Source organism: Netta rufina (genome assembly GCF_964035555.1).
Source record: "Netta rufina genome assembly, chromosome: 32".
Lineage (NCBI taxonomy): Eukaryota > Metazoa > Chordata > Aves > Anseriformes > Anatidae > Netta > Netta rufina.
Window position 1 is genome coordinate 559,153 of NC_140156.1, and position 25,505 is coordinate 584,657.

The 25,505-nt window shown below is 63.6% G+C and overlaps 2 protein-coding genes across 2 annotated transcripts; one reads left to right on the forward strand and one right to left on the reverse strand.

Moving 5' to 3' along the window:
- Window positions 1–1,091: 1,091 nt before the first annotated feature.
- On the forward strand, window positions 1,092–19,523 carry ICAM5 (intercellular adhesion molecule 5; the record flags this gene model as incomplete). Its single annotated transcript, XM_084304081.1, has 22 exons — window positions 1,092–1,512; window positions 2,429–2,704; window positions 2,791–3,108; window positions 3,185–3,454; window positions 3,529–3,804; window positions 3,892–4,134; window positions 4,224–4,431; window positions 4,954–5,204; window positions 5,943–6,293; window positions 8,288–8,566; window positions 9,399–9,460; window positions 11,035–11,193; window positions 12,807–12,876; window positions 14,016–14,294; window positions 14,382–14,693; window positions 15,303–15,581; window positions 15,668–15,940; window positions 16,622–16,864; window positions 17,730–17,972; window positions 18,606–18,848; window positions 18,955–19,218; window positions 19,306–19,523. The coding sequence occupies exons 1-22, from the start codon at window positions 1,461–1,463 to the stop codon at window positions 19,521–19,523; spliced, it is 5,169 nt and encodes a 1,722-aa protein (XP_084160207.1). The 5' UTR covers window positions 1,092–1,460.
- Window positions 19,524–19,990: 467 nt separating this feature from the next.
- On the reverse strand, window positions 19,991–25,321 carry LOC311220519 (intercellular adhesion molecule 1-like; the record flags this gene model as incomplete). Its single annotated transcript, XM_084304082.1, has 9 exons — window positions 19,991–20,243; window positions 20,956–21,240; window positions 22,018–22,329; window positions 22,421–22,705; window positions 23,632–23,850; window positions 24,600–24,703; window positions 24,788–24,885; window positions 24,981–25,065; window positions 25,242–25,321. 9 exons carry the CDS (start codon window positions 25,319–25,321, stop codon window positions 20,092–20,094), a joined length of 1,620 nt encoding a protein of 539 aa, XP_084160208.1. The 3' UTR covers window positions 19,991–20,091.
- Window positions 25,322–25,505: the final 184 nt, after the last annotated feature.

Here is a 25,505-nt window from a genome sequence, read left to right on the forward strand (position 1 = left end):
TTCTTATAAAGCCAGCAGGGTTTTTGGCTGTGGGATGCAGAAGTGAAAGCCCGGGAGCTGGCCCCGGACTTTCCTCTGTCACCGGCGCCAAGACAAAGCCCAGGGGACACGCGGGGTGACAGCGCCAGCGGCGTGGGCTGCGCTTTGTCCCCAGGTCAGCGTTGGGTATAGCTTGGAGGCGTTTCTCAACCTGAGGCTTTTGTCCCAAAAAGAAAATTTCGGAAAGCCAGCGGCCCCCGCCGTGCCAAAAGCCGGGGCGGCCTCATCCTGGCCCCCCAGCGCCGATGGGGTCTGGCCGCCCTCCCGGCTCCTCGCGGTGAGAAAAAGGCCTCACTTCCACAAAAAAAAAAAAAAACAAAAAAAAACAAAACACGAAGAGAAAAAGGAGTGCGCGGGAGGGAGTCTGGCTGGCTGTTTGTCTCCATGCATTCGGGATGAGGTCACTGTTCTGATGCTGAGCCTTAATCCATCCCTGGCCAGGCCCCCACAAAAATCCTGGGTGTGGAGGGGGGGCGTCAGGAAGCCCCGAATTTGTCTTATGGGGCTGAGTCCCCCCCTCCAAACCCCCAAATTTGGGAGCCCTGGTGCCTGGGCTTGGTGCAGGGGGCTGGAAAGAGTGCAGAGGGGCAGATTTGGGGGGCTGCCCCATACCAGGGCAGGAGGGCAGGGGGGCAGGAAGGCTGCCCCACGGGGGCAAAAAGAAAGTGCCCCTTTCCCAGGCAGCGGGGCAGGAGGGCTGCTCCATCTGGGGCAAATCTGCCCCACCCCAGGGCAGTGGGGCAGAAAACCTGCCCCGTCCCAGGGCGGGGAGGCAGTAGGGGGCGGGGAGGGCAAAAGAACTGCCCCATCCCGGGGCAATGGGACAGGAAAACTGCCCCGTCCGGGGTGGGAGAGCAGTGGGGCTGGAGGGCTGTGGGGCTGTGGGGCTGTCCCACGGCCCCAGGCCGGGGTCCAGCTGCCCGGGGGAACCCCGGCGCCGAAGTCCCCACAGCCCCGGAATTCCCCGGGGGGGGCCGAGAGGGGCCGGGCTTGTGCCGAGCTCATAAAGCGCCTGCCCGGCGGGGCGGTGGGAGCACAGCGAGGATCCTGAGCCAGCAACACCGGTGCGCACGGAGAGCCCGAACCGGAGCCGGTACCGGTGTCCTTGGAGAGCCCAAAGCGGAGCCATCCCGGTGCGCACGGAGAGCCCGAACCGGAGCCGATACCGGTGTCCTTGGAGAGCCCAAAGGGGAGCCGTCTCGGTGCGCACGGAGAGCCCAAAGCGGAGCCGGTACCGGTGCGCACGGAGAGCCCGAACCGGAGCCGGTACCGGTGCGCACGGAGAGCCCGATCTTCCTGGGAACCGAGATTTTCGGAGACACCGACCGGCCCCATCCCGGTGCGCACGGAGACCCCCCCCCAGCTCTCCCCGGTCCCTCCCCGGTGTTCCCGGAGCTCCGAAGCAGCCCGGTGCCGGTGCCATGCGCCCCGCAGCGCTCCCACTGCTCCTGTGCGCCGTGAACATGCTCGCAGGTGAGGGGCACCGGGGGGGGGGGCACGGGGGTGGTGGGGAGAGGGCGGCGGGGACCCGCGTGTCCCCAGGGCTGTGGCACCGGAGGGGGAGCGTGCAAGGGCGTCGGGGCGAGCGTGCAAGGGGGTCGGGGCGAGCACGAGCACGTCGGGGCGAGCACACGCGTGTCATGAGCGAGCGTGTGACTCCGAGCGTGTCGGTGACACCGTGACGGAGCCCTTGTTGAGCGCGTCCCCCACGCGAGTTGGGGGCGAGCAGGAAGAGAGCGGGGGGCGGTGGGGGTTGGGGGGGGACGACGCGGCGCAGCCCAGCCCGGGTACCCTTGCGAAATCTGTTTGTCCTGGGGCAATTCCGAGGAATTTTTCCCTTGCTTCCGCCCGGTTATTCTGGGAAAGGGCAGGACTTTGCCCTGGGCGGCCGAGGAAAACCTCGGGGAACCCCCAGCGGCGGGGCTCAGCCACTGACTCACCGGGGGGGCTTTTTTTTTTTTCCCAGAGCGGGGGCTCCTCAGCCCAGCTTTGCCAGGAAGGGATTTGCTTTTTGTCACCCTCGCGGGGCTGTCACCGCGATGAGGATCCGGCTGCCGGCTGGGGACAGCTGCTGCGAGCTGCCGGCGCGCCCCACGCCTCTCCGCGTACCCTCTGCCCTTTCTGCTCATTTTTTTTGGGCTGTGGCAGATGGGGGGGGGGGGGGGGGAGGGGGGAAGGGATGGATCCTGCCCTCCCCACGCGCCCTCAAGGGCACTTCCCACAGCAAAGGAGAAGCTCGGAAGCTCCACACTTCTCCCTCGCTGCCGCCACGGGGACGCTTCCCCTTGGGGTGATGGGTTGGGGACGAACCTGGGGGGCCCCTTTGGCTTCTCCTGGGGGGTTCCCCAGCACCCTGCGGACCCTCACGGGTGTTCGTTTCGCCTCGCAGGGCGGCTGCACGCTTCCTTCGAGGTGTTCATCGAGCCTTCGGCGCCGGTGGTGGAGTACGGCGGGACGGTGCGCCTCAAGTGCAGGACCACGTGCCAGGACCCCAGCATCAGGGGTAACGTGGAGACGTCCTTCTACAAGCACCTGCTGAACGCTTCGGGGCCGAGCGAGAAGGTGGTGGAGCTGCGTAACATCACCGAGTGGAGCTCCAACATCCTCTGCTACTTCTTCTGCAAGGACACGAGGAAGACGGTGTCGGCCACCCTCATCGCTTACCGTAAGCGGCTCTGGGATGGCGCCGTCAGCCCCGGTGGCACCGAGGGTGACCCCTTCACGCCGCGTCTTGTCCTCCCCCCAACCCAGGTCCCCTGGAGCAGGTGGTGCTGGAGCCGGTGCCGCAGCTGGCGGTGGGTGACAGCCACGAGCTGGTGTGCCACGTGCCCCGCGTGGCGCCCATCCGGAACCTGACGGTGATCCTGCGCCGCGGTGCCACCACCCTGCACACCGCCACCTTCAAGGACAGTGACAAGAACGAGCCGCAGGACGTGGTGGTGAGACACCTGGTGACAGCAGAGCGCGGGGACCGGGGGCAGAACGTCACCTGCCAGGCGCTGCTCGACCTGCAGCCCAGCAACGTCCACTTCAACGCCACCTCCTCCCCGCGGGTGCTGGACGTCTACGGTGAGCTGGCGCCGGTGTCACCGCGTGTCCCCCAGCCGGCAGTGGCCGTGTCTCACCGTTTGCTCCCCTGCTGCAGATTTCCCTCAGGATCCCCAGCTGGAGATGAGCGAGACCAACCTGGAGACAGACGAGAAGTTCAGCGTCTCCTGCAGCGTCCGGGACGTCTTCCCAGCACCGCGCTTCGAGCTTTCCTTGGCCGGCCACCAGCTGCCATTCCGTGTCACCGAGGACGGGCTCCGCGCGGTGGCCGAGGTGTCCCACGCTCAGCAGGGACGATTCGAGGTGGTTTGCAGAGTGTGGGTGGGACCCAAGGAGCGGCGGCAGCAGGCTTTGGTCCACGTCTACAGTAAGTGCAGCACGCTCGGGCGGGTGGCACGGTGGGAACGGCGTCCCTCAGGTGTCCCCCGATGTCACCCGCAGGCTTCCTCCAGCCGCAGCTGAACGTCAACACCAGTGTCCCCAGGGAGGGGACGGAGGTGAGCGGGGGCTGCGTCCTGCCACCCGGCCACTCCCCGGAGCTGCAGCTGCAGGTGACAGCGGGTCCCCGCGTCCTGGCCGCCTGGGGACCGTCCCCGCTGGGCTTTACGTGGAAGGTGTCGGAGGAGGATAATGGCACCGAGGTGGTCTGCGAGGCCAGGATGCCCGCAAGCATCAAACCCCCGAAGAAGAGTGCGCCCGTGGTGCTCATCGTCACTGGTGGGTGCGCAGGGGGCAGCCGGGGGGGGCGGTGGGGACGTCGCGGCGCATTTCAGGGGGGAGTAATGTCCCCTGGTGTCCCCACAGCCTCGCCCAAACTGGACGACAGGAGCTGCCCCCCCAGCCAGAACTGGACGGAAGGGGAGGAGGTGACGCTGCGGTGCCAGGCGCGGGGCAACCCCCGGCCCCATGTGGCTTGTGACAAGGACGGGACCAGCTTCATCCCTGGGCAGTGGCACAAAGCCACCCGTGCCCACACCGGCACGTTCCGGTGCCGGGCCAGCAACGCGCTGGGCACGGTGGAGCACAACATCACCGTGTGGGTGCAGTGTGAGTGGGGACGGGGCGCTGGGTGCTGGGAGGGGGGTGATACGTTATATGGGTGCTGCTGACCCCCCCCCCTCCGTGCCATCCCGCAGACCATGACGTCAACGTGGGGTTCATCGTGGCCATGGTGCTGGTGGTGCTGGGCGCGCTGGCCGGCGCCGGCATTGCTTATGGCATCTACTACCGCAAGAAGAAGATCCGTGAGTACCGGCTGCAGAAGGAGCAGCAGCGCATGGAGATGCAGAAGCTGCGCCCGGAGGAGACGGTCGGCATCAACGGGTCGGCCCCGGGGAGCCAGCCGTAGCCGCGCCGCTGCCGGAGCCGCCGCAGGGAGCGCGGGCTGAGGGGCACCCCTGGGTGCCGAGCGCCGTGTACGGCACCGGGTGCCGGCGGGGAGCACCCGGCGGGACCTCGCGGAGGGGGTGACGCCGGGCAAGGCCAACACTACATTGGGGACGGCCGCCGTCGCCTCGGGATGGTGACAAACCGAGGAGGGACCCCGCAGTGCCGGGGGAAGCGGTTTGGGGTCGAGTGGTGACGTTCCGCGGGACGAAGGCGCTCCTCGTCCTCCTCGTGTTGGAGCCCAAGAACCGTGGGGGGTTCCCAGTGCTTGCTGCCCCCCTGGGCTGGCCCAGGGCTTTGGCAGGAGCTGCTGCTGCTTAGGAGGAGGAGGAGGAGGAAGATGAAGGTGCTCGGAGAGCCGTTTGTATGTGTTGCACAAATAAAGGCCGGGGGTGATGACGAGGGGACCCCCCCTGCTGTGTTTCTGTCCAAACCTCGCTGTTTTTTTGGCGCTGCACCCACGGTCAACCCCCCGCCGAGCATGCGCGGGGCCCCAATCCCCACTTCCTTCCTTCCTTCGTTGCGCCGCCATTTGGCCTCGCTGAAGATGGGGACGGGGGGACACGGGGATGGGGAAGGGGACGGGGAGGGCTGGGGTGACGCCAGGGCTGCGAGGCTGGGGGCTCCCCGCTGCCCCTGGCCCCGGGTGTCCTCGGTCTCCGCGGTGGCCGTGCCTCGGGGTCACCATCCTGCTCTGCCCCTCGTGGGGCTGCTGCTGCTGGCTCAGGCCGGTAAGTGCTAGGGAGGTGTCCCTTCTTGTCCCCTCCCGTCCCCAAATTGGTCCCTGTGCCATCCCTGTGTCCCCTCCTGTCCCCAGTATGGTCCCTGTGCCATCCCTGTGTCCCCTCTTGTCCTCTCCTGTACCCAACATGGTCCCCAGAACATGCCATGTGTCCCAGTTTGCCCCCTCCTGTCCCCAGCCTGGTTTCCTGTGCCATCCCTGTGTCCCCTCCTGTCCCCAGATTGGTCCCTGTGCCATCTCTGTGTCCCCTAATGTCCCCAAACTGCTTCCTGTGCCACCCCCATGTCCCTTCTTGTCCCCGTCTGTCCCCAGTCTGGTTCTTGTGCCATCCCTGTGTCCCATCTTGTCCCCTCCTGTCCCCAGCCTGGTTTCCCGTGCCATCCCTGTGTCCCCTCCTGTCACCAAATTGGTCCCTGTGCCACCCCTGTGTCCCACCCTGTCTCCAAACTGGTCCCTGTGCCATCCCTGTGTCCCATCTTGTCCCCTCCTGTCCCCAGCCTGGTCCCTGTGCCACCCCCATGTCCCTTCTTGTCCCCATCTGTCCCCTGTCTGGTTCTTGTGCCATCCCTTTGTCCCCTCCTGTCCCCAGTCTGGTCCCTGTGCCATCCCTGTGTCCCCTCCTGTTCCCAAATTGGTCCCTGTGCCACCCCCGTGTCCCTTCTTACCCCTTCCTATCCCCACCACCATCCCCAGCACCCACCCCCTCTCACCCCCCTCCTCTCCGCAGGCCGTGCCACGCGTCCCACCTCGTCCCCCTCCGTCCCCACCTCGCCCCCCCGTGTCCCCACCTCGTCCCCGGGCTTTGCCTCCGGGGACAGCCCCTTCAGCGTGAGCGTGACGGGCAGCGCCTCGGAGGTGTCCTACGGGGGGACCGTGCTCATCAACTGCTCCACCACCTGCGCCCACCCCGGTGCCATCGTGGGCGTGGAGACCTCGCTCACCAAGGAGGAGGCTGCGCGGGGCCGGGGCTGGCTGGCGGTGTGGCTGAGCAACATCACCGAGCCCTCCTCCGACATCGTCTGCTACTCCAGCTGCTTCGGCCAGAGGAAGGTCTCGAGCTTCAGGATGCTGGCGTATGGTAGGTGCCCCCCTCCCCCACCCCCACTTCCCAAATCCCGTCCTGCTCCCGCGGCGGAGCGGAGTTTGGGGACGGCAGGAGGCTCGGTGGCATCTCTCGGCGAGGTGCCGTGGGCTCAGGGGAGGTGACGTCCCCGGTGTCCCCCTCTGTGCGCTCGTTGAGCCCCCCCCCTGGAGCACTGCGGGTCCCAGCACGGGGACGTGGGGATGCTGGAATGGGGCTGGAGGTGGCCGCGAGGGTGCTGGAGGCTGGAGCAGCTCCGCTGGGGGGTGTTCAGCCTAAAATGTTTGGGATTTGGGGGGTTCAGCCTGGAGAGAAGGCTCTGGGAGACCCGAAAGCAGGATGCCAGCTCCTCAAGGGGGCTGCAGGAGAGCTGGGGGGGGGTCTTCATCATGGGGTGTGGTGATGGATCAGGCTTTGAGCTAAAAGGGGGAAGATGGAGATGAGACACGAGGAAGGAATCCGTCACCATGAGGGGGGTGAGGGGCTGGAACCAGCCCCCCAAAGGAGCTGTGGGTGCCCAAGTTCGGGGTGGATGGGGCTTTGAGGGGTCGTGCCCATGGGAGGGGTCTTTAGGGTCCCTTCCAACCCCAATCGGTTCGTGCTTTGATGGCTCAGTGACTCGGTGATCCGATGACCTGGTGTGGTGATTCAGTGCCCTGGTGATTCACTGAGTCCATGATCCAACACTGCGATGACCTAATGGGTTCGTCATCCTGTGACCTGATGATCCTGTGACCTGATGATCCTGTGATCTGATAACCCAATGATCCCACGATCCCACGATCCTATGATTTGACACTCCTATGATGCAATGATCCCACAATTCGATATTTCCACGATTCCATGGCTCACCGGTTTGATGACCCAACGATCCTATAATTGGATGATTTGTTGATTCAGTGGCCCTATGGCTCTATGCTTCCATGGCATGGTGGTTCCATGGCTCCCTGTTTCCACGATCCCATAATTCGATCACTCCATGATTCAATTATTCCCTGATTCAATTATTCCCTGAATCAATTATTCCATGACTCATTTTTTCCAACATCTGACAGTTCCAAAATCTTACAGTTCTGTGATTTGACAGTTGTACGATTTGATGGTTCCACGATTTGGTGCTCCCATGAGTTGTTGGCCCCATGATTTCTTGGTCCCATTATTCGCAATTTCTATGATTTGGTGATTCCGTTATTTGATGATTGCGTGGTTTGGTGATTCCACGATTTGGTGATTCCACGATTTGGTGATTCCATGATTTGTCACTTCCATGATTTGCCAATTCCGTGTTTTGCTGGTCCCATGATTTGATGATTCCACCATTTGAAGGTTCCAGGATTTGGTGGTCCCATGATTTCAAGGTTCCATAATCTGACGATTCCCTGATTTAATGATAGCGTGGTTTGATGGCTCCATGATTTGCTGATTCCATGTTTTGGTGGGTCCATGATTTGCTGATTCCATGATTTGGTGGGTCCATGATTTGCCAGTTCTATATTTTGCTGGTCCCATTATTTTGCAAGTCCATGATTTGAAGGTTCCACAATTTGGTGATCTGAAGGTTCCATAATTCACCAGTTCCATGATTTGATGATTGAAGGGGTCGATGGCTCCATCATTTGGCAATTCCACAACCTGATGATTCCTTGATTTATCAGTTCCCTGATTTGGCTATTCCGTGATTTGGTGACACCGTGATTTGGTGACACCATGATTTGCCAGTTCCATGATTCGCCACTTCCATGATTTATCAGCTCCATGGTTTGGTGATTCCATGATTTGCCAATTCCATGATTTATCGATTCCATGATTTACCAATTCCATGATTTGTTGGTTCCTCGATTTGTTGCTTCCTTGATTTGTTGGTTCCTTGACTTGCCCATTCCACGTTTTGCTGCTCCCACAATTTGCCAGCTCCGTGATTCATCATTTCCAAACCGAATGCCCAAATCGCCCTGCGCCCACCCAGCCCCGTGCCCTCCCTCCCCCTGCAGACTTCCCTGAGCCCGTCCTGCTCGCCAGCGACCCCAACACCACCTGCAACCATACGGTGACCCTGCGGTGCTCCGCGGCCCCCAGCCAGCCCCCGGGGGTGCAGCTGCGGCTGCACAGCCGCCGCCGCCCCCCGACCCCCTGGCAGGAGGGAGCGGTGAGCGTGGATCTGACGGCGCGCGAGGAGGACGACGGCGACGAGTTCGTCTGCGACGCGCAGCTCTTGGTGGGCGACCTGGTGCTGAACAAGAGCTCGGATGTGGTCAAGCTGAACGTCATGTGTGAGTGGGGTGCTGGGGCTGGATCCGGGCAAAATCCCCCCCAGTTATGGTGCAAAAACCCCACCGCCACCATGATAAAGCCCCCGGCACCATGCAGAGCCCCCCAGCCATGCTGCAAGACCCTTCATCTCCATGGAAACCCCCCAGACCTGCTGCAAACCCCCTTATCCCCATGCAAAACCCCCCAGACCTGCTGCAAAACCCCTTATCCCCGTGCAAACCCCCCCCAGCTCTGGTGAAAACCCCCCAGCCATGCTGCAAAACCCTTCATCTCCATGCAAAACCCCCCCAGGCTGTGGTGCAACCCCTCCTAACCCCATGTAAAACCCTCAGACACGGTGCAACCCTCCCCAACCCCATACAAAACCCCCAGCCGTGCTGCAGACCCCCAGATCTCCATGCAAAACCCCCCAACCCCGTGCAAAAAACCCCCAACCCCGTGCAAAACCCTCAGCCGTGCTGCAAAACCCTTCCTTGACCCCGGGCCCTGTGCAAGGCCCCCCACCCTTAGCCTTGGGGCAAACCCTCCCTGTCCTGATGCAAAAAAATCCCTGTCCCCATGCAAAAAAAAAAAAAAAATCCCACCCCACTCGGCCCCCTTGGACCAGAGCAACCCCCCCACCCCACTGCAAAGCCACTTGGCCCCTGTCCAACCCCGGGGCTGGAGCAAAACCCTCGGTCCCATTGACCCCCCCTGCATCCTGTGCAACCCCTCCCCATGCTGCAAAACTCCCCAGCCCCCTTGCAACACCCCCCAGCCCTGGTGCAAAGCTCCGACGCCGGGTTTGCACCCAGCCAAACCTCGTGTGCCCCCCTCCTGTGCCCCCCCCAGACCTACTCAAGCTGGACGACGGGAGCTGCCCCCCCAGCCAGAACTGGACAGAAGGGGAGGAGGTGACACTGCGGTGCCAGGCGCAGGGCAACCCCCGGCCCCATGTGGCTTGTGACAAGGACGGGACCAGCTTCATCCCTGGGCAGTGGCACAAAGCCACCCGTGCCCACACCGGCACGTTCCGGTGCCGGGCCAGCAACGCGCTGGGCACGGTGGAGCACAACATCACCGTGTGGGTGCAGTGTGAGTGGGGACTGGGTGCTGGGAGGGGGGTGATACGTTATATGGGTGCTGCTGACCCCCCCCCGTGCCATCCCGCAGACCATGACATCAACGTGGGGTTCATCGTGGCCATGGTGCTGGTGGTGCTGGGCGCCCTGGCCGGCGCCGGCATTGCTTACGGCATCTACTACCGCAAGAAGAAGATCCAGGAGTACCAGCTGCGGGAGAGGCAGCGGCGCTTGGAGATGGAGCAGCGGCGCTTGGCGTAGGAGGAGGAGGAGAAGGAGGAAGAGGAGGAGGAGGAAGAGGAGGAGGAGGAAGAAAATGACGGTGAATATTCGGCACCGAGGATGGAGCCGTAGCTTTGCGCTCCGAGCGCACCAAAACCCCGCGCCCCTCGCCCAGGGACAGATCCCAGTGGCGGGGGGGGGTGGGTTGTCCCCTGGCAGCCCCCATCCCTGCCATGGGACCCCCCCCCCCCAAAAAAAAAATAATAATTCTGGATGGGGCTCGTTCAGCACGTGTGGGTGCAGCTGGCGTCATCCGCGCCCTGCACGAGCGTCCGCCGGTGGCACCGGGTGGCACCGGGTGGCGAGCGCCCGCTGTCACCATCCCCTCCTTGTACAGAGAGCCAGGGTGGCACCGCTGTCCCCCCCCCCAGCTTGGTGGCATCCTGGGGGGGTGCTTGGGGGCTATTAAATGTCCTCCTGCTGGCAGTGGCACTCGTCTTGGGGTCACCTGCTTGAGGGGGGGGTGACATCGGGGGGCATGCGGCAGAGCTGGTGCCTGGAGGCTCAGCGGGAAGCTGGGGGGGGGCTTGGGAGGGGGTGGCAGGGTGTGTGTGGGGGGTGTCCCCGTGCCTGGTTGTGGGGCAGGGGCATGGGACAAGGTTTGGGGACAGCAGATGGTGGCCGGGCTGGGGGTCCCCATCTCCAGCTGGGGGCTGGGGACATGGGGAAGGGCTTGGGGACAGGGAATGAGGCTGGGGGATGGAAATGGGGCTGAGGGGGGGGGACGGGATGGAATATGGGGGGGGCACAGGGACCAGCTTTGGGGTTTGGGGACACCGATAGGGACTGGGGGCTGGGGCTGGAAGCAGGGACAAGGGACAGGGCTGGGGGATGGGAAAGAGGGGAGGGGCGATGGGAACAGAGCTGGGGACAGGGGGGGCCATGGGGCTGCCGCCGGGGCTTGGGTCCCCAAAGCCACCATCGTCCCCAAAGCTGGCATCAACCCCAGAGCCAGCACCGTCCCCAGCACCCGAGCGCTGTCCCCAACGCCTGGGCGCTGTCCCCAAGGCCGGGGCTGGCAGCAGCAGCAGACAGAGGGGCTGTGAGCGCGGAGCCTGGCGCTCGCTGGCACCGTCGCTCGCTCCCGGCATGACACCGGCTCCTGCTTGGCCGCTACGGCACAGCACGGCACGGCTTGGCACGGCACGGCCTGCTTCAGCTCATCCACCGGCATCACCGCCACCGGTACTGGAACCAGCACCGGTGCGGGCACGGCACCGTGGGCGGCGTGGGCACGGCGGTTCGGCATCGCCGCGCTGCGGGGCTGCGTGGGCCGCGGCGAGGTACGGAGCGTGCTGCGCTCGGCGGGTGAATCACGCCTCGCCTGCGCCCACGGGGGGGACGGGGACACGGAGGGGGCTGCACGGGGTGGGCTGGGGGCTGCACGGTGGTGGGCACGGGGTTGCACATGAGCAGCACGCGTCTTCATGCATGGTGCACACGCGGGGAGCGGCTCAATGCACACGCGGCGCAGCAGCAGGCACATATGGCATGCACCAGTGTGAGCAAAATGCACACCAGCAAGCGCACGGGGTGCACACCTGCATGGCATGGTGCACGCGTGGACATGCACGAATAGTGCACGCCTGCTTGCACATGAAATGAACCCCTCCGTGCGCACAATACATGCATGGACATGCACAAATAGTGCACGCCTGCATGCACACACGATGCACACCTGCACGCACACGATGCACGCCTGAACATGCACGAATAGTGCACGCCTGAATGCACATGAAATGAACCGCTTTGTGCACACAATACATGCATGGACATGCAAGAACAGCGCACGCCTGCATGCACACACGATGCACGCTTTTGTGCACGCAATGCATGCCTGAGCATGCACAAATAAAACGCACTTGCATGAACATGTAATGCATGCCTTTGTGCACATGATGCATGTGTGAACATGCACAAATAATGCACACCTGCATGCACATGATGCATGCACAAACATGCACAAATAGTGCATACCTGCATGCACACATAACTCACGCCTTCATGCACACAATACATGCGCGGACATACACGAATAGTGCACGCCTGCATGCACACAACGTGCACGCCTTTGTGCACGCAATACATGCATCAACATGCACAAATAGTGCACGCCTGCATGCACACGATGCACGCCTGAACATGCATGAATAATACACCTGCATGCACACAAAATACATGCCTGCATGCACATGATGCACACATGAACATGCACAATTAATGCACGCCCCCTCTGTGAGCACGATGCACTCCTAACGCATGCACACGCAGTGCACGAGTCACACGCCATGCCTGCATGCATGTGCATGGGCGTGCATGCAATGCACACGCACATGCAATGTGCACACAGATGCACACGCAATGCACACGCAATGCACGCAAACACACCCACGCAATGCACGCCTGCAGGTGCACACCCCACAAACACCAAGCCCCCTTCTTCCCACGCAGCCCCCTCCATGGGGGGAGCACCCACGCATCGAGACCGCCCCCCCCACACCCCGGGGGTCCCTTTGCAGCCCTCCTCCCCCTCACCTCCCCCCCTTCCCCGTGCCCACCCCCCCCGCCCCGTGTCCCCCCCTCCCCAGGTGGGTGCGTGGGCAGAGCTGCACGTCTGGCGCTGCACCCACGCAGCACCCACTCGTGCGATCCGAACACGGGTGGAGGGGGGCACGGCTCCCCCCCCCAGCGTGGGGGGGCTTTATCGGGGGCGGAGGGGGGGGGAGGAGCCTCTGTGCGCAGCGTCGAGGAGCTGCCTTCATCCCCATCCTCATCCTCGCCTTCATCCCCATCCTCGCCTTCATCTCCATCCACGTCTTCATCCCCATCCTCATCTTCATCCTCATCCTCATCCTCCCTGATCACCCCCCCCCCCCCCCCCCCCCCAAAATAACAGAGCCCGGACCCGATGGCCCCCCCCCGGCCGGCTGCACGGCTCCTGCCCCCCCTGATCCTGGCGCTTGCAGGTATGGGGGGGGAGCACCGGGGGAGGGTTTTTTGGGGTTGGGGACCCCGTGTTTTGGGGTGGGGGACCCCAAGACCCGTAATTATGGGGGGGGATCCCCTGATCTGTAATTATGGGGGGGGGGATCCCCATGGAACCAAGGAACTGGGGGGGTGCTGGGGGTGAGCCCTGCTAGGGGCTGGGGGCTCGGTGTGGGGCTGGGGTGCTGGCATGGGGCTGGGGTCCCCGAGTATGGGGCTGGGGTCTTGGAGTGGGGTTGGGGTCCTGGAGGGGGGCTGGGGTCCTGGGTTTGGGGGCTGAGGTCCCAGGTTTTGGGGCTGGGAGTCCTGGGTTTTGGTTCCAGGCTCCAGGTTCGGGGTTTGGGGGTCCTGCTGTGGGTTCTGAGGTCCTGATTTGGGGTTCTGGGGGGTCTCTGACTTTGGTTTCTGGGGTCCTGCTTTGGGGCTTGGGGTCCATGTTTGGTTCTGGGGTCCTGGGTTTGAGGCTGGGGTCCCAGGTTTTGGTGCACGGGTCCCTGGTTTGGTTCTGAGGTCACAGTTATGGGGTTGGGGCCCCTGGGCTTTGGTTCTGGGGTCCTGGTGTGGGGCTCAGGGGTCCTGCTCTGGGTTCTGAGGTCCTGGTTTTGGAGCTGGGGTAGGGCCCTGGGTTTTGAGGTTGGGGATCTGGGTTTAGGGTTCAGGTCCTGTGTGAGGGGCAGGGGTCCTGGTTTGGTTCCAGGTTTCAGGGTTTGGTTCTGGACTCCTGGTTTGGAGTTGGGGGGGGGTCCTGCTCCAGGTTCTGGGCTCCTGGGTTTAGTTTTGGGGTGGGCTTCTGAGTTTTGGTTCTGGGCTCTTGGGTTTGGTTCCTGGCTCCTAGTTTGGTTCCAGAGTCCCAGTTTGGTTCCAGAGTCCCAGTTTGGTTCCGGAGTCCCAGTTTGGTTCCAGGCTCCCCCTTTGGTTTTGGGCTCCCAGTTTGGAACTCGGAAGTCCTGTTCTGGGTTCTGGGATCCTGGGTTTGGTTCTGGGCTCCCAGTTTGGTTCCTGGCTCCCAGTCTGGTTCGGGGTCCCAGTCTAGTGCCAGGCTCCCGTTCTGGGGCTGGGGGGGCTCCCGCTGGGGCACGGACCCCGTCCCCGCTGGCTGCCCCCGGGGGGGCTCTTTCAGGGGCCGCCCGGGGCACGTTCACGGTGCGCGCCTGGCCCCAGGTGGCCGTGGTGCCCTTCGGGGGCTCGGTGGCCATCAACTGCAGCCACAGTGCCTGCCCGGACCACGAGCCCACCCTGGGGCTGGAGACGTCGCTCACCAAAAACGCCACGGAGGCCGGCAGCAGCTGGCAAAAATTCCTCCTGGTCAACGTCTCCGAGTGGAACCCGCAGCCTGCCCTCTGCCACGCGACCTGCGGGGAGCAGCGGGCCACGGCGCCCGCCGCCGTCCTCGTCTACCGTGAGTGCTGGCGCTGGACAAATTGGGGACGGCGGCACCGTGGGGGTCCCGGCTGCGCCCCACAGCTCGGCGTCTGCCCCCCCCCAGGGGTGCCGGAGCGCGTGGTGCTGGATCCGGTGTCCCCCGTGGCCGTGGGCGAGAGCCGCAACCTGACGTGCCGGGTGGCGGAGGCGGCCCCGCTGGCCAACCTGACGGTCACCCTGCGCCGGGGCGGCGAGACGCTGCGCACCCAAAACTTCGGGGCCGCCGCCGGCAGCGCCAGCGTGGCCGTCAGCCACCTGCTGACCGTCGGCCCCGGGGACCACGGGCAGGACGTCACCTGCCACGCCGAGCTGTCCCTGCGCCCCCACGGGCCGCTCTTCGCGCGCGCCGCCGTGCCCGTCAAGCTGGTGGTGTACGGTGAGGACCCGCGGTGCGGCTCGGAGCATCGTGACCTTGGTCCCACTCGGATCCTGGCCCCGTCCCCATCTCCATCCCATCCCTGTTCCCTGTTCCAGTCCCCATCCCAAGCCTATCCCCATCCCTTTTCCATTCCCATCCCTGTCTGCACCGCTTCCCATCCCTCTTCCATCTCTATCCTAGTCCCAATCCCATCTCCATCCCAATCCAATCTCTATCCTATTCCATTCCCATCCCTATCCACACCCCTTCCCATCCCACTTCCATCCCTATCCCATCCCCATCCCATCTCCGTCCTGTCCCCATCTCCATCCCCAGCCTCATTCCAGTCCCCATCCCCATCCCATCCCCATCCCATCCCTATCCCATCCCCATCCCCATCCCTATCCACCCCCCAATTTCCAGCCCCATTCCCGTCCCCCTCCCCATTTCCAAACCCATCCCAATGCACCCCACCACCCCACCCCGTACCCCCCACCTTTACCGTGCACGTCTCCGTGCCGTGCTCTCCGCTCCCCCCTCCGCCACCCACCCCTCACCGCGGGGGTCCCCTCGCTCTCCGGCTGCAGAGCCCCGGGGTCCCCTCACGGTGCCACCGCGTCCCCGCAGCTCTCCCCGAGCCACCGCAGCTGCAGGCCCCCGTGCGCCTCGAGGCCGGCGCCGCCGCCAACGCCAGCTGCCGGGTGGTCGGCGCCTTCCCCGCCGAGGACGCCCACTTCTCCCTGGTGCTGGATGGGCGCAGCCTGGACGTGGCGGTGACGGAGGCGGGGGACACGCTGACCGCCAGCACCCGCCTCTCCCCGCGCACCGCGGGGCTCCAGGAGCTGAACTGCACCGTGACCGTGGGCGCCGCGGCACGGACGGCGCGGGCGCAGCTCCACGTCTACCGTAAGCCCTCAGAGGGGAGGCGGTCGGGTGAGGGGTGTCCCCTAAATCCCACCCCAAATGTTGAGCTCTCTGTCTCCATCCCGCAGGATTCCCGGCGCCCGTCCTGGAGCTCAGCCCGGTGCCGGCGGGCGGCGAGGTGACGGTGACGTGCCGCGCCGCCGCCGCCGAGCCCCCCGCCGTGCGGCTGCAGCTCCGTGACGCCGACGGGGGGGTCTTGGCCGAGGGGCCGCAGCCGCAGCTGGAGCTGCGCCTGGTGGCCCAGCGGGAGGACGACGGGCGCTGGTTCGGGTGCCGGGCCAGCCTGGCCGTGGGGGACGGCACGGTGACGAAGGACACCGAGGCTCGGCTCGTTGTGCTGTGTGAGTCCGGCACGTGCCCCAAATCCGGCCCCTTTGAGCCCAGAATGTGGCTGTGGGGGTGGAAATCCCAATTGTCTGCTGGTGCAGAGCGGGGAGCGCTGGGGATGAAATGGGTGCAGGGTGTGGGGCCCCATCCTGTCCCCTTTCTATCCATGTCCCCATCACATCCCAACCCCAATCCCCATCCCATCTCCATCCCCATACCATCCCTGTTCCCATCACATCCCCATCCTAATTCCCATCCTAATCCCAACCCCCATCCCATTTCTGTCCCCAACCCATCCCTGTCCCCATCACATCCCAATCCCTATCCCATCCCATCCCCATCATATCCCAATCCCCATCCCAATCACCATCTCCATCCCATCCCTGTCCCCATCCCATCCCAAACCCCATCCCATCTCCATCTTTATCCCATCTCCATCTTATCCCAACCCCATTCCATCTCCATCCCCATACCATCCCTGTTCCCATCACATCCCCATCCCAATTCCCATCCCAAACCCCATCCCATCTCCATCCTTACCCAATCTCCATCCCATCCCTGTCCCCATCTCATCCCAATCCCATCCCATTCCACCTCCTTTTCCATCCCATCCCCATCCCACCCCATCCCCACACACCCCCCCAACCCCGCTGCCTTCCCCCATCCCAATCCTCCCCTCTTTTCCCCCCCCCCAGACATGCCCGAAATGGAGGCGAGCTCCTGCCCGAGCAACCGCACGTGGCTGCAGGGGACGCGGGAGGCTCTGTCCTGCGGGGCCACCGGCAACCCCGCGCCCACCGTCACCTGCACCCGCGACGGGGCCACCGTCAGCACCCAGCGCCCCGAGCTGGTCACCCGCTCCCGCGCCGGCACCTACCTCTGCAACGCCACCAACAGCTTGGGGACACGCAGCCGGCTCGTCACCGTCCGCGTGGAGTGTGAGTGGGGTCGGGAACGGGGCGCCGGGGCGGGGGGCACGGGGACAGGGGGGTGACACCGCGGGGCGAGGGAGGCAGCGTCCCCGGGGGGAGGCGGTGAGGATGCTCGGAGGCTGAGAGCTGGGGGTGTTTGGCCTCAGTTCTCTAATTTTGTTAGTCTTTTTCTGTAATTCTGTAGATCGACAGTTCTCTAATCCTAAAATTCTCTAAACCTGAAGTTCTATAATTCTATAAATCTATAATTCTGTAAATCCATGGTTCTCTAATTCTAAAATTCTCGAATCCTGAAATTCTATAATTCTGTAAATCTGTAATTCTATAATTCTGTGAATCTATAATTCTATAATTCTGTGAATCTATAATTCTATAGTTCTGTAAATCTATAATTCTGTAAACCTCTAATTCTCTAATTCAAAAGTTCTGTAATCCTGAAATTCTATGATTGTCTAATTATATAGTTCTTTAATTCTGTAAATGTCTAATTCCCTAATTCAAAAATTATGCAATTCTGAAATTCTGTAATTCAAAAATTCTGTAATCCTGAAATTCTCTAATTCTATAGTTCTCTAATTCTGTAGTTCGATAATTCTATAAATCTAAAATTCTGTAAATATACGATTCTCTAATTCTAAAATTCTGTAATCCTGACATTCTATAATTATCTAACTCCGTAAATCTATAATTCTGTAAATCTCTAATTCTAAATTTCTGTAATCTTGAAATTCTCTAATTCTCCAATTCCGTAAATCTCTAATAATTCTCTATATAATTCTGTAAATCTCTAATTCTCTATATAATTCTGTAAATCTCTAATTCCATAGTCCTATAACTGCCATTCTCTCACCGACCCCGTGTCCCCCCCCAGATGAGCCCAGCCTGACGGAGAGCGGGTGCCCCGCGCACCGCACCTGGGTGGAGGGCGAGCGGCGCGAGCTGGCGTGCCGCGCCGAGGGGGACCCGGCCCCCAGCACCCGCTGCACCCGCGACGAGGGCCCCCCCGGCACCGGGGGCGGCCGGGCCGTCAGCCGGAGCGACGCCGGGCGCTACACGTGCCGGGCCACCAACAAGCACGGCTCGGCACTGCGCAGCGTCTACGTCAGCGTCGAGTGTGAGTAGGGGGAGCCTGGGGGGGGCCGCGGCCGTGCCGTGGTTGTGCCAGGGCTGTGCCGGGAACCTGGAGGTGCCAGGGATGTGCTGGGGGTGTTTTTGGGGGCGCAGCCGTGCCGAGGATGCTGTTGACGGTGCGAGGGATGCCGGGGATGTGCCGGGGATCCCGTAACAACACCAGGGGTGCCGTGGCCACGCCGGTGATGCCGTGGTTGTTTTGGGGATCTGGCCACAGCAGGGATGCCAGCTGTGCCAGGGAACCTATGGCTATGCCAGGGATCCCATAGCAATGCCAGGGATCCCAGAGCCATGCCGGGGATGCCGTGGCTGTTTTGGGGGATCTGGCCGTGGCACGGATGCTCTTATCCACGTCAGGGGTCCCGGCTGTGCCATAAATGCTGTAGCTCCACCAGGAATCCCACAGCCATACCAGAGACCCGGTGACCATGCCGGGGATCCCATAGCCACGCCGGGGATGCCGTGGCTGTTTTGGGGATCTGGTCACGGTGCAGATTCTGTTATCCACGGCAGAGATCCCACAGCTATGCCGGGGATCCCATATCCATGCTGGGGATCCCGTGGCCATGCCGGGGATGCCACGGGAGACCCCAACCCTCACCCTCTCTCCCCACAGACGAGCCCAGCATCGGTGAGGCCGGCTGCCCGGCACGACGGCTCTGGGTGGAGGGGACGGCGGCGGAGCTGGGCTGCAACGCCAGCGGCAACCCCCTGCCCCACGTCGCCTGCGCCAAGCTGGGGGACCCCCAAGCCCCCCCGGCCAGCCCCAACGTCACCCGCGCCCACGCCGGCACCTACCAGTGCCGAGCCACCAACGCGCACGGCTCGGCTCTCCGCAACATCACCATCACCGTTGAGTGTGAGCACGGCACGGGGGGTGTTGGGGGGGGGAAAGAAGGGAAACGGGGGGCATTTTGGGGTAAAAAAAGGGGTGACTCGGGGTTTTTTTTTGCTTCCCCACGCAGACAGCCCGGTGGCGGTGAGCCTGCGCGTGGTGCCCTCGGCCAACGTCTCGCGCGGCGCGAGCTTCAGCGTGGAGTGCCGTGCCGAGGGGCTGCCGCCCCCCACCTTCGGCTGGGCGCTGCCGCCCGCCCCCAACCTGCGTTTCGGCGCCGACAACCGCTCGGTGGCCGTGGCGCGAGCGGCCGCCGCCAACCGGGGCGTCTACACCTGCACCGCGTCCAACCGGCACGGCCGGCGCGCCGGCAGCGTGGTGGTGCGCGTGGACGGTGAGCCAAAGGCGCAGGGTATGGGGGACACCGGGGATGGCACCAGCACCGGGGTGGCATCACCGGCGTCCCCTTGTCGCCCCGCAGAGAGCCGGCTGGCCCTACTGGTGTCACTGGGCGTGCTGGGCGCCGTCACCGTGCTGGGGTTGGCGGCGGCGGGGATTTATTACCTGAAGACGACGGCGTGCAAGAAGGGCGAGTACAACGTGAGGGACGCCGAGGGCACCTCGGAAGGCGCCCGCCTGCACCGGGGGGACGCAGGGGGCCGCGGGGAGGTGTTTGGCATCCAGCTCACCCCCACCTGAGGGACGGGGACGGCCCCTCCGCCACATGCAGGGACGCTTTGCGCGCCGCCGGGGTTTGGCCCCGCACTTGGCATGGGTTTGGGGGGGTCCCCAAAAGCGCAGGGGACACGGGGACCCTCCGGGCTGGGATGGCTGTCATGATGCTGTCCCCAAGGTAACGGGGTTGGGTTTGATTTTTTTTTTTGGGGGGGGTTGTTGGTTTTTTAGCCACTTCGGCGTCTAATTTTATGGAGACTGCAGCGGGAGGGGGGCCTCACGCAACGAGGCCATCGCCGCCGCGCTGGAATGTGCCAAATAAATCATTTACATTTTAAAGAGAGGGAGGAGGACGCTGGCAGGATGGGACCGTGCTCAGAGCACCCAGCCCTGCCCTACAAGGGGGGGGGCACCCCACTGAAGATCTCCCCCTCCAGTCCTCCCCCCTGGATCCGATGGGAACGGAGCCGTGCAGACGGCATCAGGGCAGGAAAAAATAAATTTAATGAGCCAGCCAGGGACCGCCCTGCGCTGCTTCCTGAGGCCCTGCACGGTGCTGGGAGCCCCCCCTGGGTGTCCCCCCCCCGGCGCTTCAGCTCTTGTCCCTGTTCTGCCACCGCAGCAGGTGGTAGATGCCGCACTTCTCCGCGTGGTAATGGGCGGCGTAGATGAAGCCGGCGCCGCCGAGCACGGCAACGAACAGCAGCGTTAGCAGCAGGGCCAGGAGGACGTAGGACGGGGGATCTGGGGGGACAGGGGTGGGTGAAATGGGGACGGGGACAGGGACGGAGGTGGGAATGGGATGGGGAGAGGATGAGGGAATGAGGGGAGGAGGAGGGACAGGAACGGGGATGGGGAATGAGGGCAGGAGCAGGGATGGGATGAGAATGGGATGGGGACAGGTTGGGAACGAGGACAGGAATGGGAATGGGATGGGGACAGGTTGGGAACGAGGATAGGAATGGGACAAGGACAGCAAAAGGGATGGGAACGGGATGGGGACAGGATGGGAACGGTGAGAGGAAGAGGTATGGGAATGGGATGAGGACGGGAACAGGGATGGGGAGAGGGACAACATGGGAATGAGGACAGGGATGGGAAGAGAATGGGAACAGGGAAAGGAACGACATGGGAATGAGATGGGAATGGGAGCAGGGACAGAATGGGAATGGGGACAGAATGGGATGGGGACGGATGAAGGTGAGGTCAGGGATGGAAACGGAACGGGGACAGAGACGAGATCGGGATGAAAATGGGATAAGGACAGGGATGAGAGTGAGGGCAGGGAATGGATGGGATCAGGGACAAGATGGGGACAGAAATAGGATGGGGACGGGGACGAGTGATGACAACGATGGGATGGGGACAGGGATGGGGCCAAGAAGACGGAAACAGGACCAGGAATAGGAACAGGACAGGGATGAGACGGGGCCGTGGGCGCCCCCGGGGGACTCACCCACCACCTCCATGGTCACCGGGGCGGAGGTGCGGTTGAAGCGGGGCCCGCTGGCCTGGCAGGTGAGGTTTTCCCCGTGGTCCTGCTTGCGGGCGGTGACGCCGTAGGACACGGTGACGCTGGGGGTCTGGGGGAAGGTGGTCGCCGCCAGCTCCTCGCCGCCGCGGCACAAGGTCACCGTCAGGTTGTGGATGACCCCATCGCTCTCCACCTGGCACGTCACGGTGTAGTTCTTGCCCGGCGCCATCCGCGGCACCGGCTCCAGCATCACCTTTATGGGGACAGCTGGGGGGGGGGGGGGGGGGGGGAAATAAAAATAAAAATAAAAATAAAAATAAAAATAAAAATAAAAATAAAAATAAAAATAAAAATAAAATAAAGGGGGTGGCACCTGGGGATGTCTGGGAGCCACCGCGGTGCCCAATTGATGGGAGCGGGGTGAGAGGGATGGGAGAGGGGCTGGAAATGGGTTGGGGGTGGAGATGGGGAAAAAAGGAGGCAGGGGGGGAAAAAGGGGAAAGGGGGGGCTGAAGGGGGAAAAGGGGGAAAGGGGGAAAGGGGTGGCCAAGGGGGAAAAAAGGGAAAGGGAAAAAGGGATGGCCAAGGGGAAAAAAAAGGAAAGGGGAAAAGGGGTGGCCAAGGGGGAAAAAAGGGAAAAAGTGGTGGCCAAGGGGGGGAAAAGGGAAAGGGGAAAAGGGAAAGGGGAAAAGGGAAAGGGGAAAAGGGACAGCCAAGGGGAAAAAAGGGAAAGGGGAAAAGGGACAGCCAAGGGGAAAAAAGGGAAAAGGGAAAGGGGAAAAGGGGTGGCCAAGGGGGAAAAAGGGAAAGGGAAAGGGGAAAAGGGGTGGCTGAAGGGAAAGTGAAAGGGAAAGAGGAAAAGGGGTGGCCAAGGGGAAAAAATGGAAAAGGAAAGGGGTGGCTGAATGGGAAAGTGAAAGGGAAAGGAGTGGCCGAGGGGAAAGTGAAAGGGAAAGGGGCAAAGGGGCGGCTGAGGAGAAAAAAAGGGGAAAGTGGTGGCCGAAGGGAAAGGGGCGGGATGCCCCAAACCGTGCAGGTCCTCACCGTACACCGTCAGCTGCACGGGCACGGCGCTGCAGTTGGAGAAGCTCCGGTGGGGCTCCAGGGACAGGTTGAAGCAACAGGTGACGTCCTGCCCGTGGTCCCCGGGGCCGACGGTCAGCAGGTGGCTGACGGCCACGCTGGCGCTGCCGACGGCGGCCCCGAAGCTTTGGGTGCGCAGCGTCTCGCCGCCCCGGCGCAGGGTGACCGTCAGGTTGGCCAGCGGGGCCGCCTCCGCCACCCGGCACGTCAGGTTGCGGCTCTCGCCCACGGCCACGGGGGACACCGGATCCAGCACCACGCGCTCCGGCACCCCTGGGGGGGGGGGGGCAGACGCCGAGTTGTGGGGCGCAGCTGGGACCCCCACGGTGCCGCCGTCCCCAATTTGTCCAGCGCCAGCACTCACGGTAGACGAGGATGGTGGCGGGCGCCGTGGGCGTCTTATTCATCTTCCCGCAGGTCGCGTAGCAGAGGGCAGGCTGCGGGTTCCACTCGGAGACGTTGACCAGGAGGAATTTTTGCCAGCCGCTGCCGGCCTCCGTGGCGTTTTTGGTGAGCGACGTCTCCAGCCCCAAGGTGGTCTCGGGGTCCGAGCAGCCGCTGTGGCTGCAGGTGATGGCCACCGAGCCCCCGAAGGGCACCACGGCCACCCGGGGCTCGGCGCGCACCGTGAACGTGCCCCGGGCGACCCCTGAAAGAGCCCCCCCGGGGGCAGCCAGCGGGGACGGGGTCCGTGCACCAGCGGGAGCCCCCCCAGCCCCAGAACGGGAGGCTGGAATTAAATGCGGGACCCCCAGAACCAAAAGCCCCAAGAAAGACCCCAAAAGCTGGAGGAGGATCCCCCCCCCCCCCCCCCCCCCCGCCAAGGTCTAAACTGAGAGGTGGGGAGAAGCAAACTGGGAGCCCGGTACCAAAACCCAGGAGCCTGTCCCCAAATTCAGGAGCCCAGAACCCAGAACAGGACCCTCCAGTTCCAAACTGGGAGCCCGGAACCAAACGGGGACCCCGGAACCAAAGGGGGAGCCTGGAACCAAACTGGGAGCTCGGAACCAAACCAGTGCCCCAGCCCCAAACCCAGGAGCCCAGAACCCAAAACAGGACCCCCCCCAATGTCCAAACTGGGACGCCGGAACCAAACTGGGACCCCAGTACCAAAGGGCGAGCCCAGAACCAAAACCCAGGAGCCCGTCCCCAAAGCCAGGAGCCCAGAACAGGACCCTCCAGTTCCAAACTGGGACCCCGGAACCAAACTGGGAGCTCGGAACCAAACCAGGGCCCCATCCCCAAACCCAGGACCCTCCAGTTCCCAACTGGGACCCCGGAACCAAACCAGGGCCCCGTCCCCAAACCCAGGAGCCCAGAACAGGACCCTCCAGTTCCCAACTGGGACCCCAGAACCAAACTGGGAGCCCGGAACCCAAACCAGGACCCCCCAAGCTCCAAATTGGGAGCCTGGAACCAAAGCTCAGGACCCCAGCCCCATACCGGGTCCCCAGCCCCATACCCACTGCCGCGTCCCCCCCCCCGGCCACCACCCCTTTCCCACAGTTTTTTGGGGTGAGCCCCCCACGCCCCACGCTCCCCGGTGCCCCCCCCACACCCCCTCTCCCCTTCTACCTGCCAGGGCCAGGAGCAGGGGGGGCAGCAGCCCCGCGGTCGGTCCCATGGGTGGCAGCTCCGCGGGTGTCCCCGAGTCCTGCTGGGCGGTGGCGGTGTCACATTCCCACTGCCAGCCCTGGGAAGTCCCCTCGCTGGGAAGCGTCACCTTCCTGTCCCTTTTCCTGCCCACCCTTCCTGCCTGCACCGCCACGGCCGCGGTGCCACCACCCCCAAATCCTGCCCCGCGGCCCCAAAACCGTTACCGGAGACCCCCAGCACGGCCTCCGTCTCCTGTAACCCCAAATCCTGCCCCGCGGCCCCAAAACTGTTACCGGAGACCCCCCAGCACGGCCCCCGTCTCCTGTCCCCCCCCAAATCCTGTCCCATGTCCCCAAAACTGTTACCGGAGACCCCCCCAGTGCAGCCCCCAACTCCTGTCCCCCCCAAATTCTCAACTCATTACCGGAGACCCCCCAGCACGGCCCCCGTCTCCTGTAACCCCCAAATCCTGCCCCCGCGTCCCCAAAACCGTTACCGGAGACCCCCCAGCGCAGCCCCCCACCTCCTGGCCCCAAATCCTACCCCCTGTCCCCAACCCATTATCGGATATGGGGACCCCCAGCATGGCCCCCACCCCCTGCCCCCCCCCCAAATCCTTCCCCACATCCCCAGCCCGTAACCGGACACCCCCAAAAGAGCCCCCACCCCAAAAGGGGACACAGCCCCCTGCCACCCCCTTGCCCCCCCCAATCCCCCCCAATCCCCCCCCCGCAGCCACCAACCTCCCCCGACCCCCCCCCAAAGTCCCCCCCCCCCCCCCAAAAAAAAAAAAAAAAGAGGTGACGCGGGGCCGTGCCGAGTGCCCCCTCCACCAGGGGGGGCGTTTAATAGCCCCCAAACACCCCAAATTCACAACCCCAGCTCCCACCACCCCCCAAAAAAAAAATTAAGGGGGGGGGGGGTCCAGCCCCATTGTCACCCCCTGCTCTGCGCGTCCCCATCCCCGCAGTGGGGGCACCGGGAGCCGGGGGGGGCGCTTCTCCGCGGGACGCTCCAGCACCGCTGGCACCGCTGCCGGTATTTCTTGTACCTGGGGGGGGGGGCAATAATTTTTTTTGGGGGGGGGTCAGACCCTCGTGGAGGGGTTATTGGGGTGCTGGGGGGGGGTCTCTACCTGATCCCGCAGGCGTTGCACAGGGGGGTCCCGTTCTCGGCCGCCCCTCCACAGGGGGGTGCGCTGGGTTTTGCAGGAGGCGCAGCTCTTGGCCCCCCCTTGGGGAAAAAAATAAAGGGATTTGGTGACCCCCCCACCCCCAAAAAAAAAAATCCCTAAATTGGGATTTTTCCCCCCCCCCCCACGGCCTTACCCTGAGCGGGGGGGGCGTCGTCGTCCGAGCTGCTGCCGGCCCCGGGGGTCCTGGAGTGGGGGGCGGCGGGCGCTGCCCCACCCGGCTGCGGGGAGAGGAGAGGGTGAAATTTTGGGGGGGGGGGGGGGGGGGGGGCATGGACAGACAGACGGACGGATGGACGGACAGACAGACGGACAGGGCCCGAGGGCTGGGGGTGCCTGGAAGTGACCACGGATGGACAGACGGACGGATGGATGGAGAAGCCCTGGGAGCCCCCACCTGGATGGACAGACGGACGGGAGGGCACCCAAGGGTGCAGACGGACAGACGGACGGAGCAGTCCGATATTTGGGGTGCATCCTGGACGGACAGACGGAAGGACAGGTGCCCGGGGTGTGTCTGGACAGACGGACGGACAGATGGAGCAGCCGGAGGTTCGGGGTGCCCAGAGGTGAGTCCGGACAGACAGACAGACGGAGGCACCCAAGGGACACCCAGCACCCTGCCCAGACAGACAGACGGACAGACAGAGGGAGGCACCCA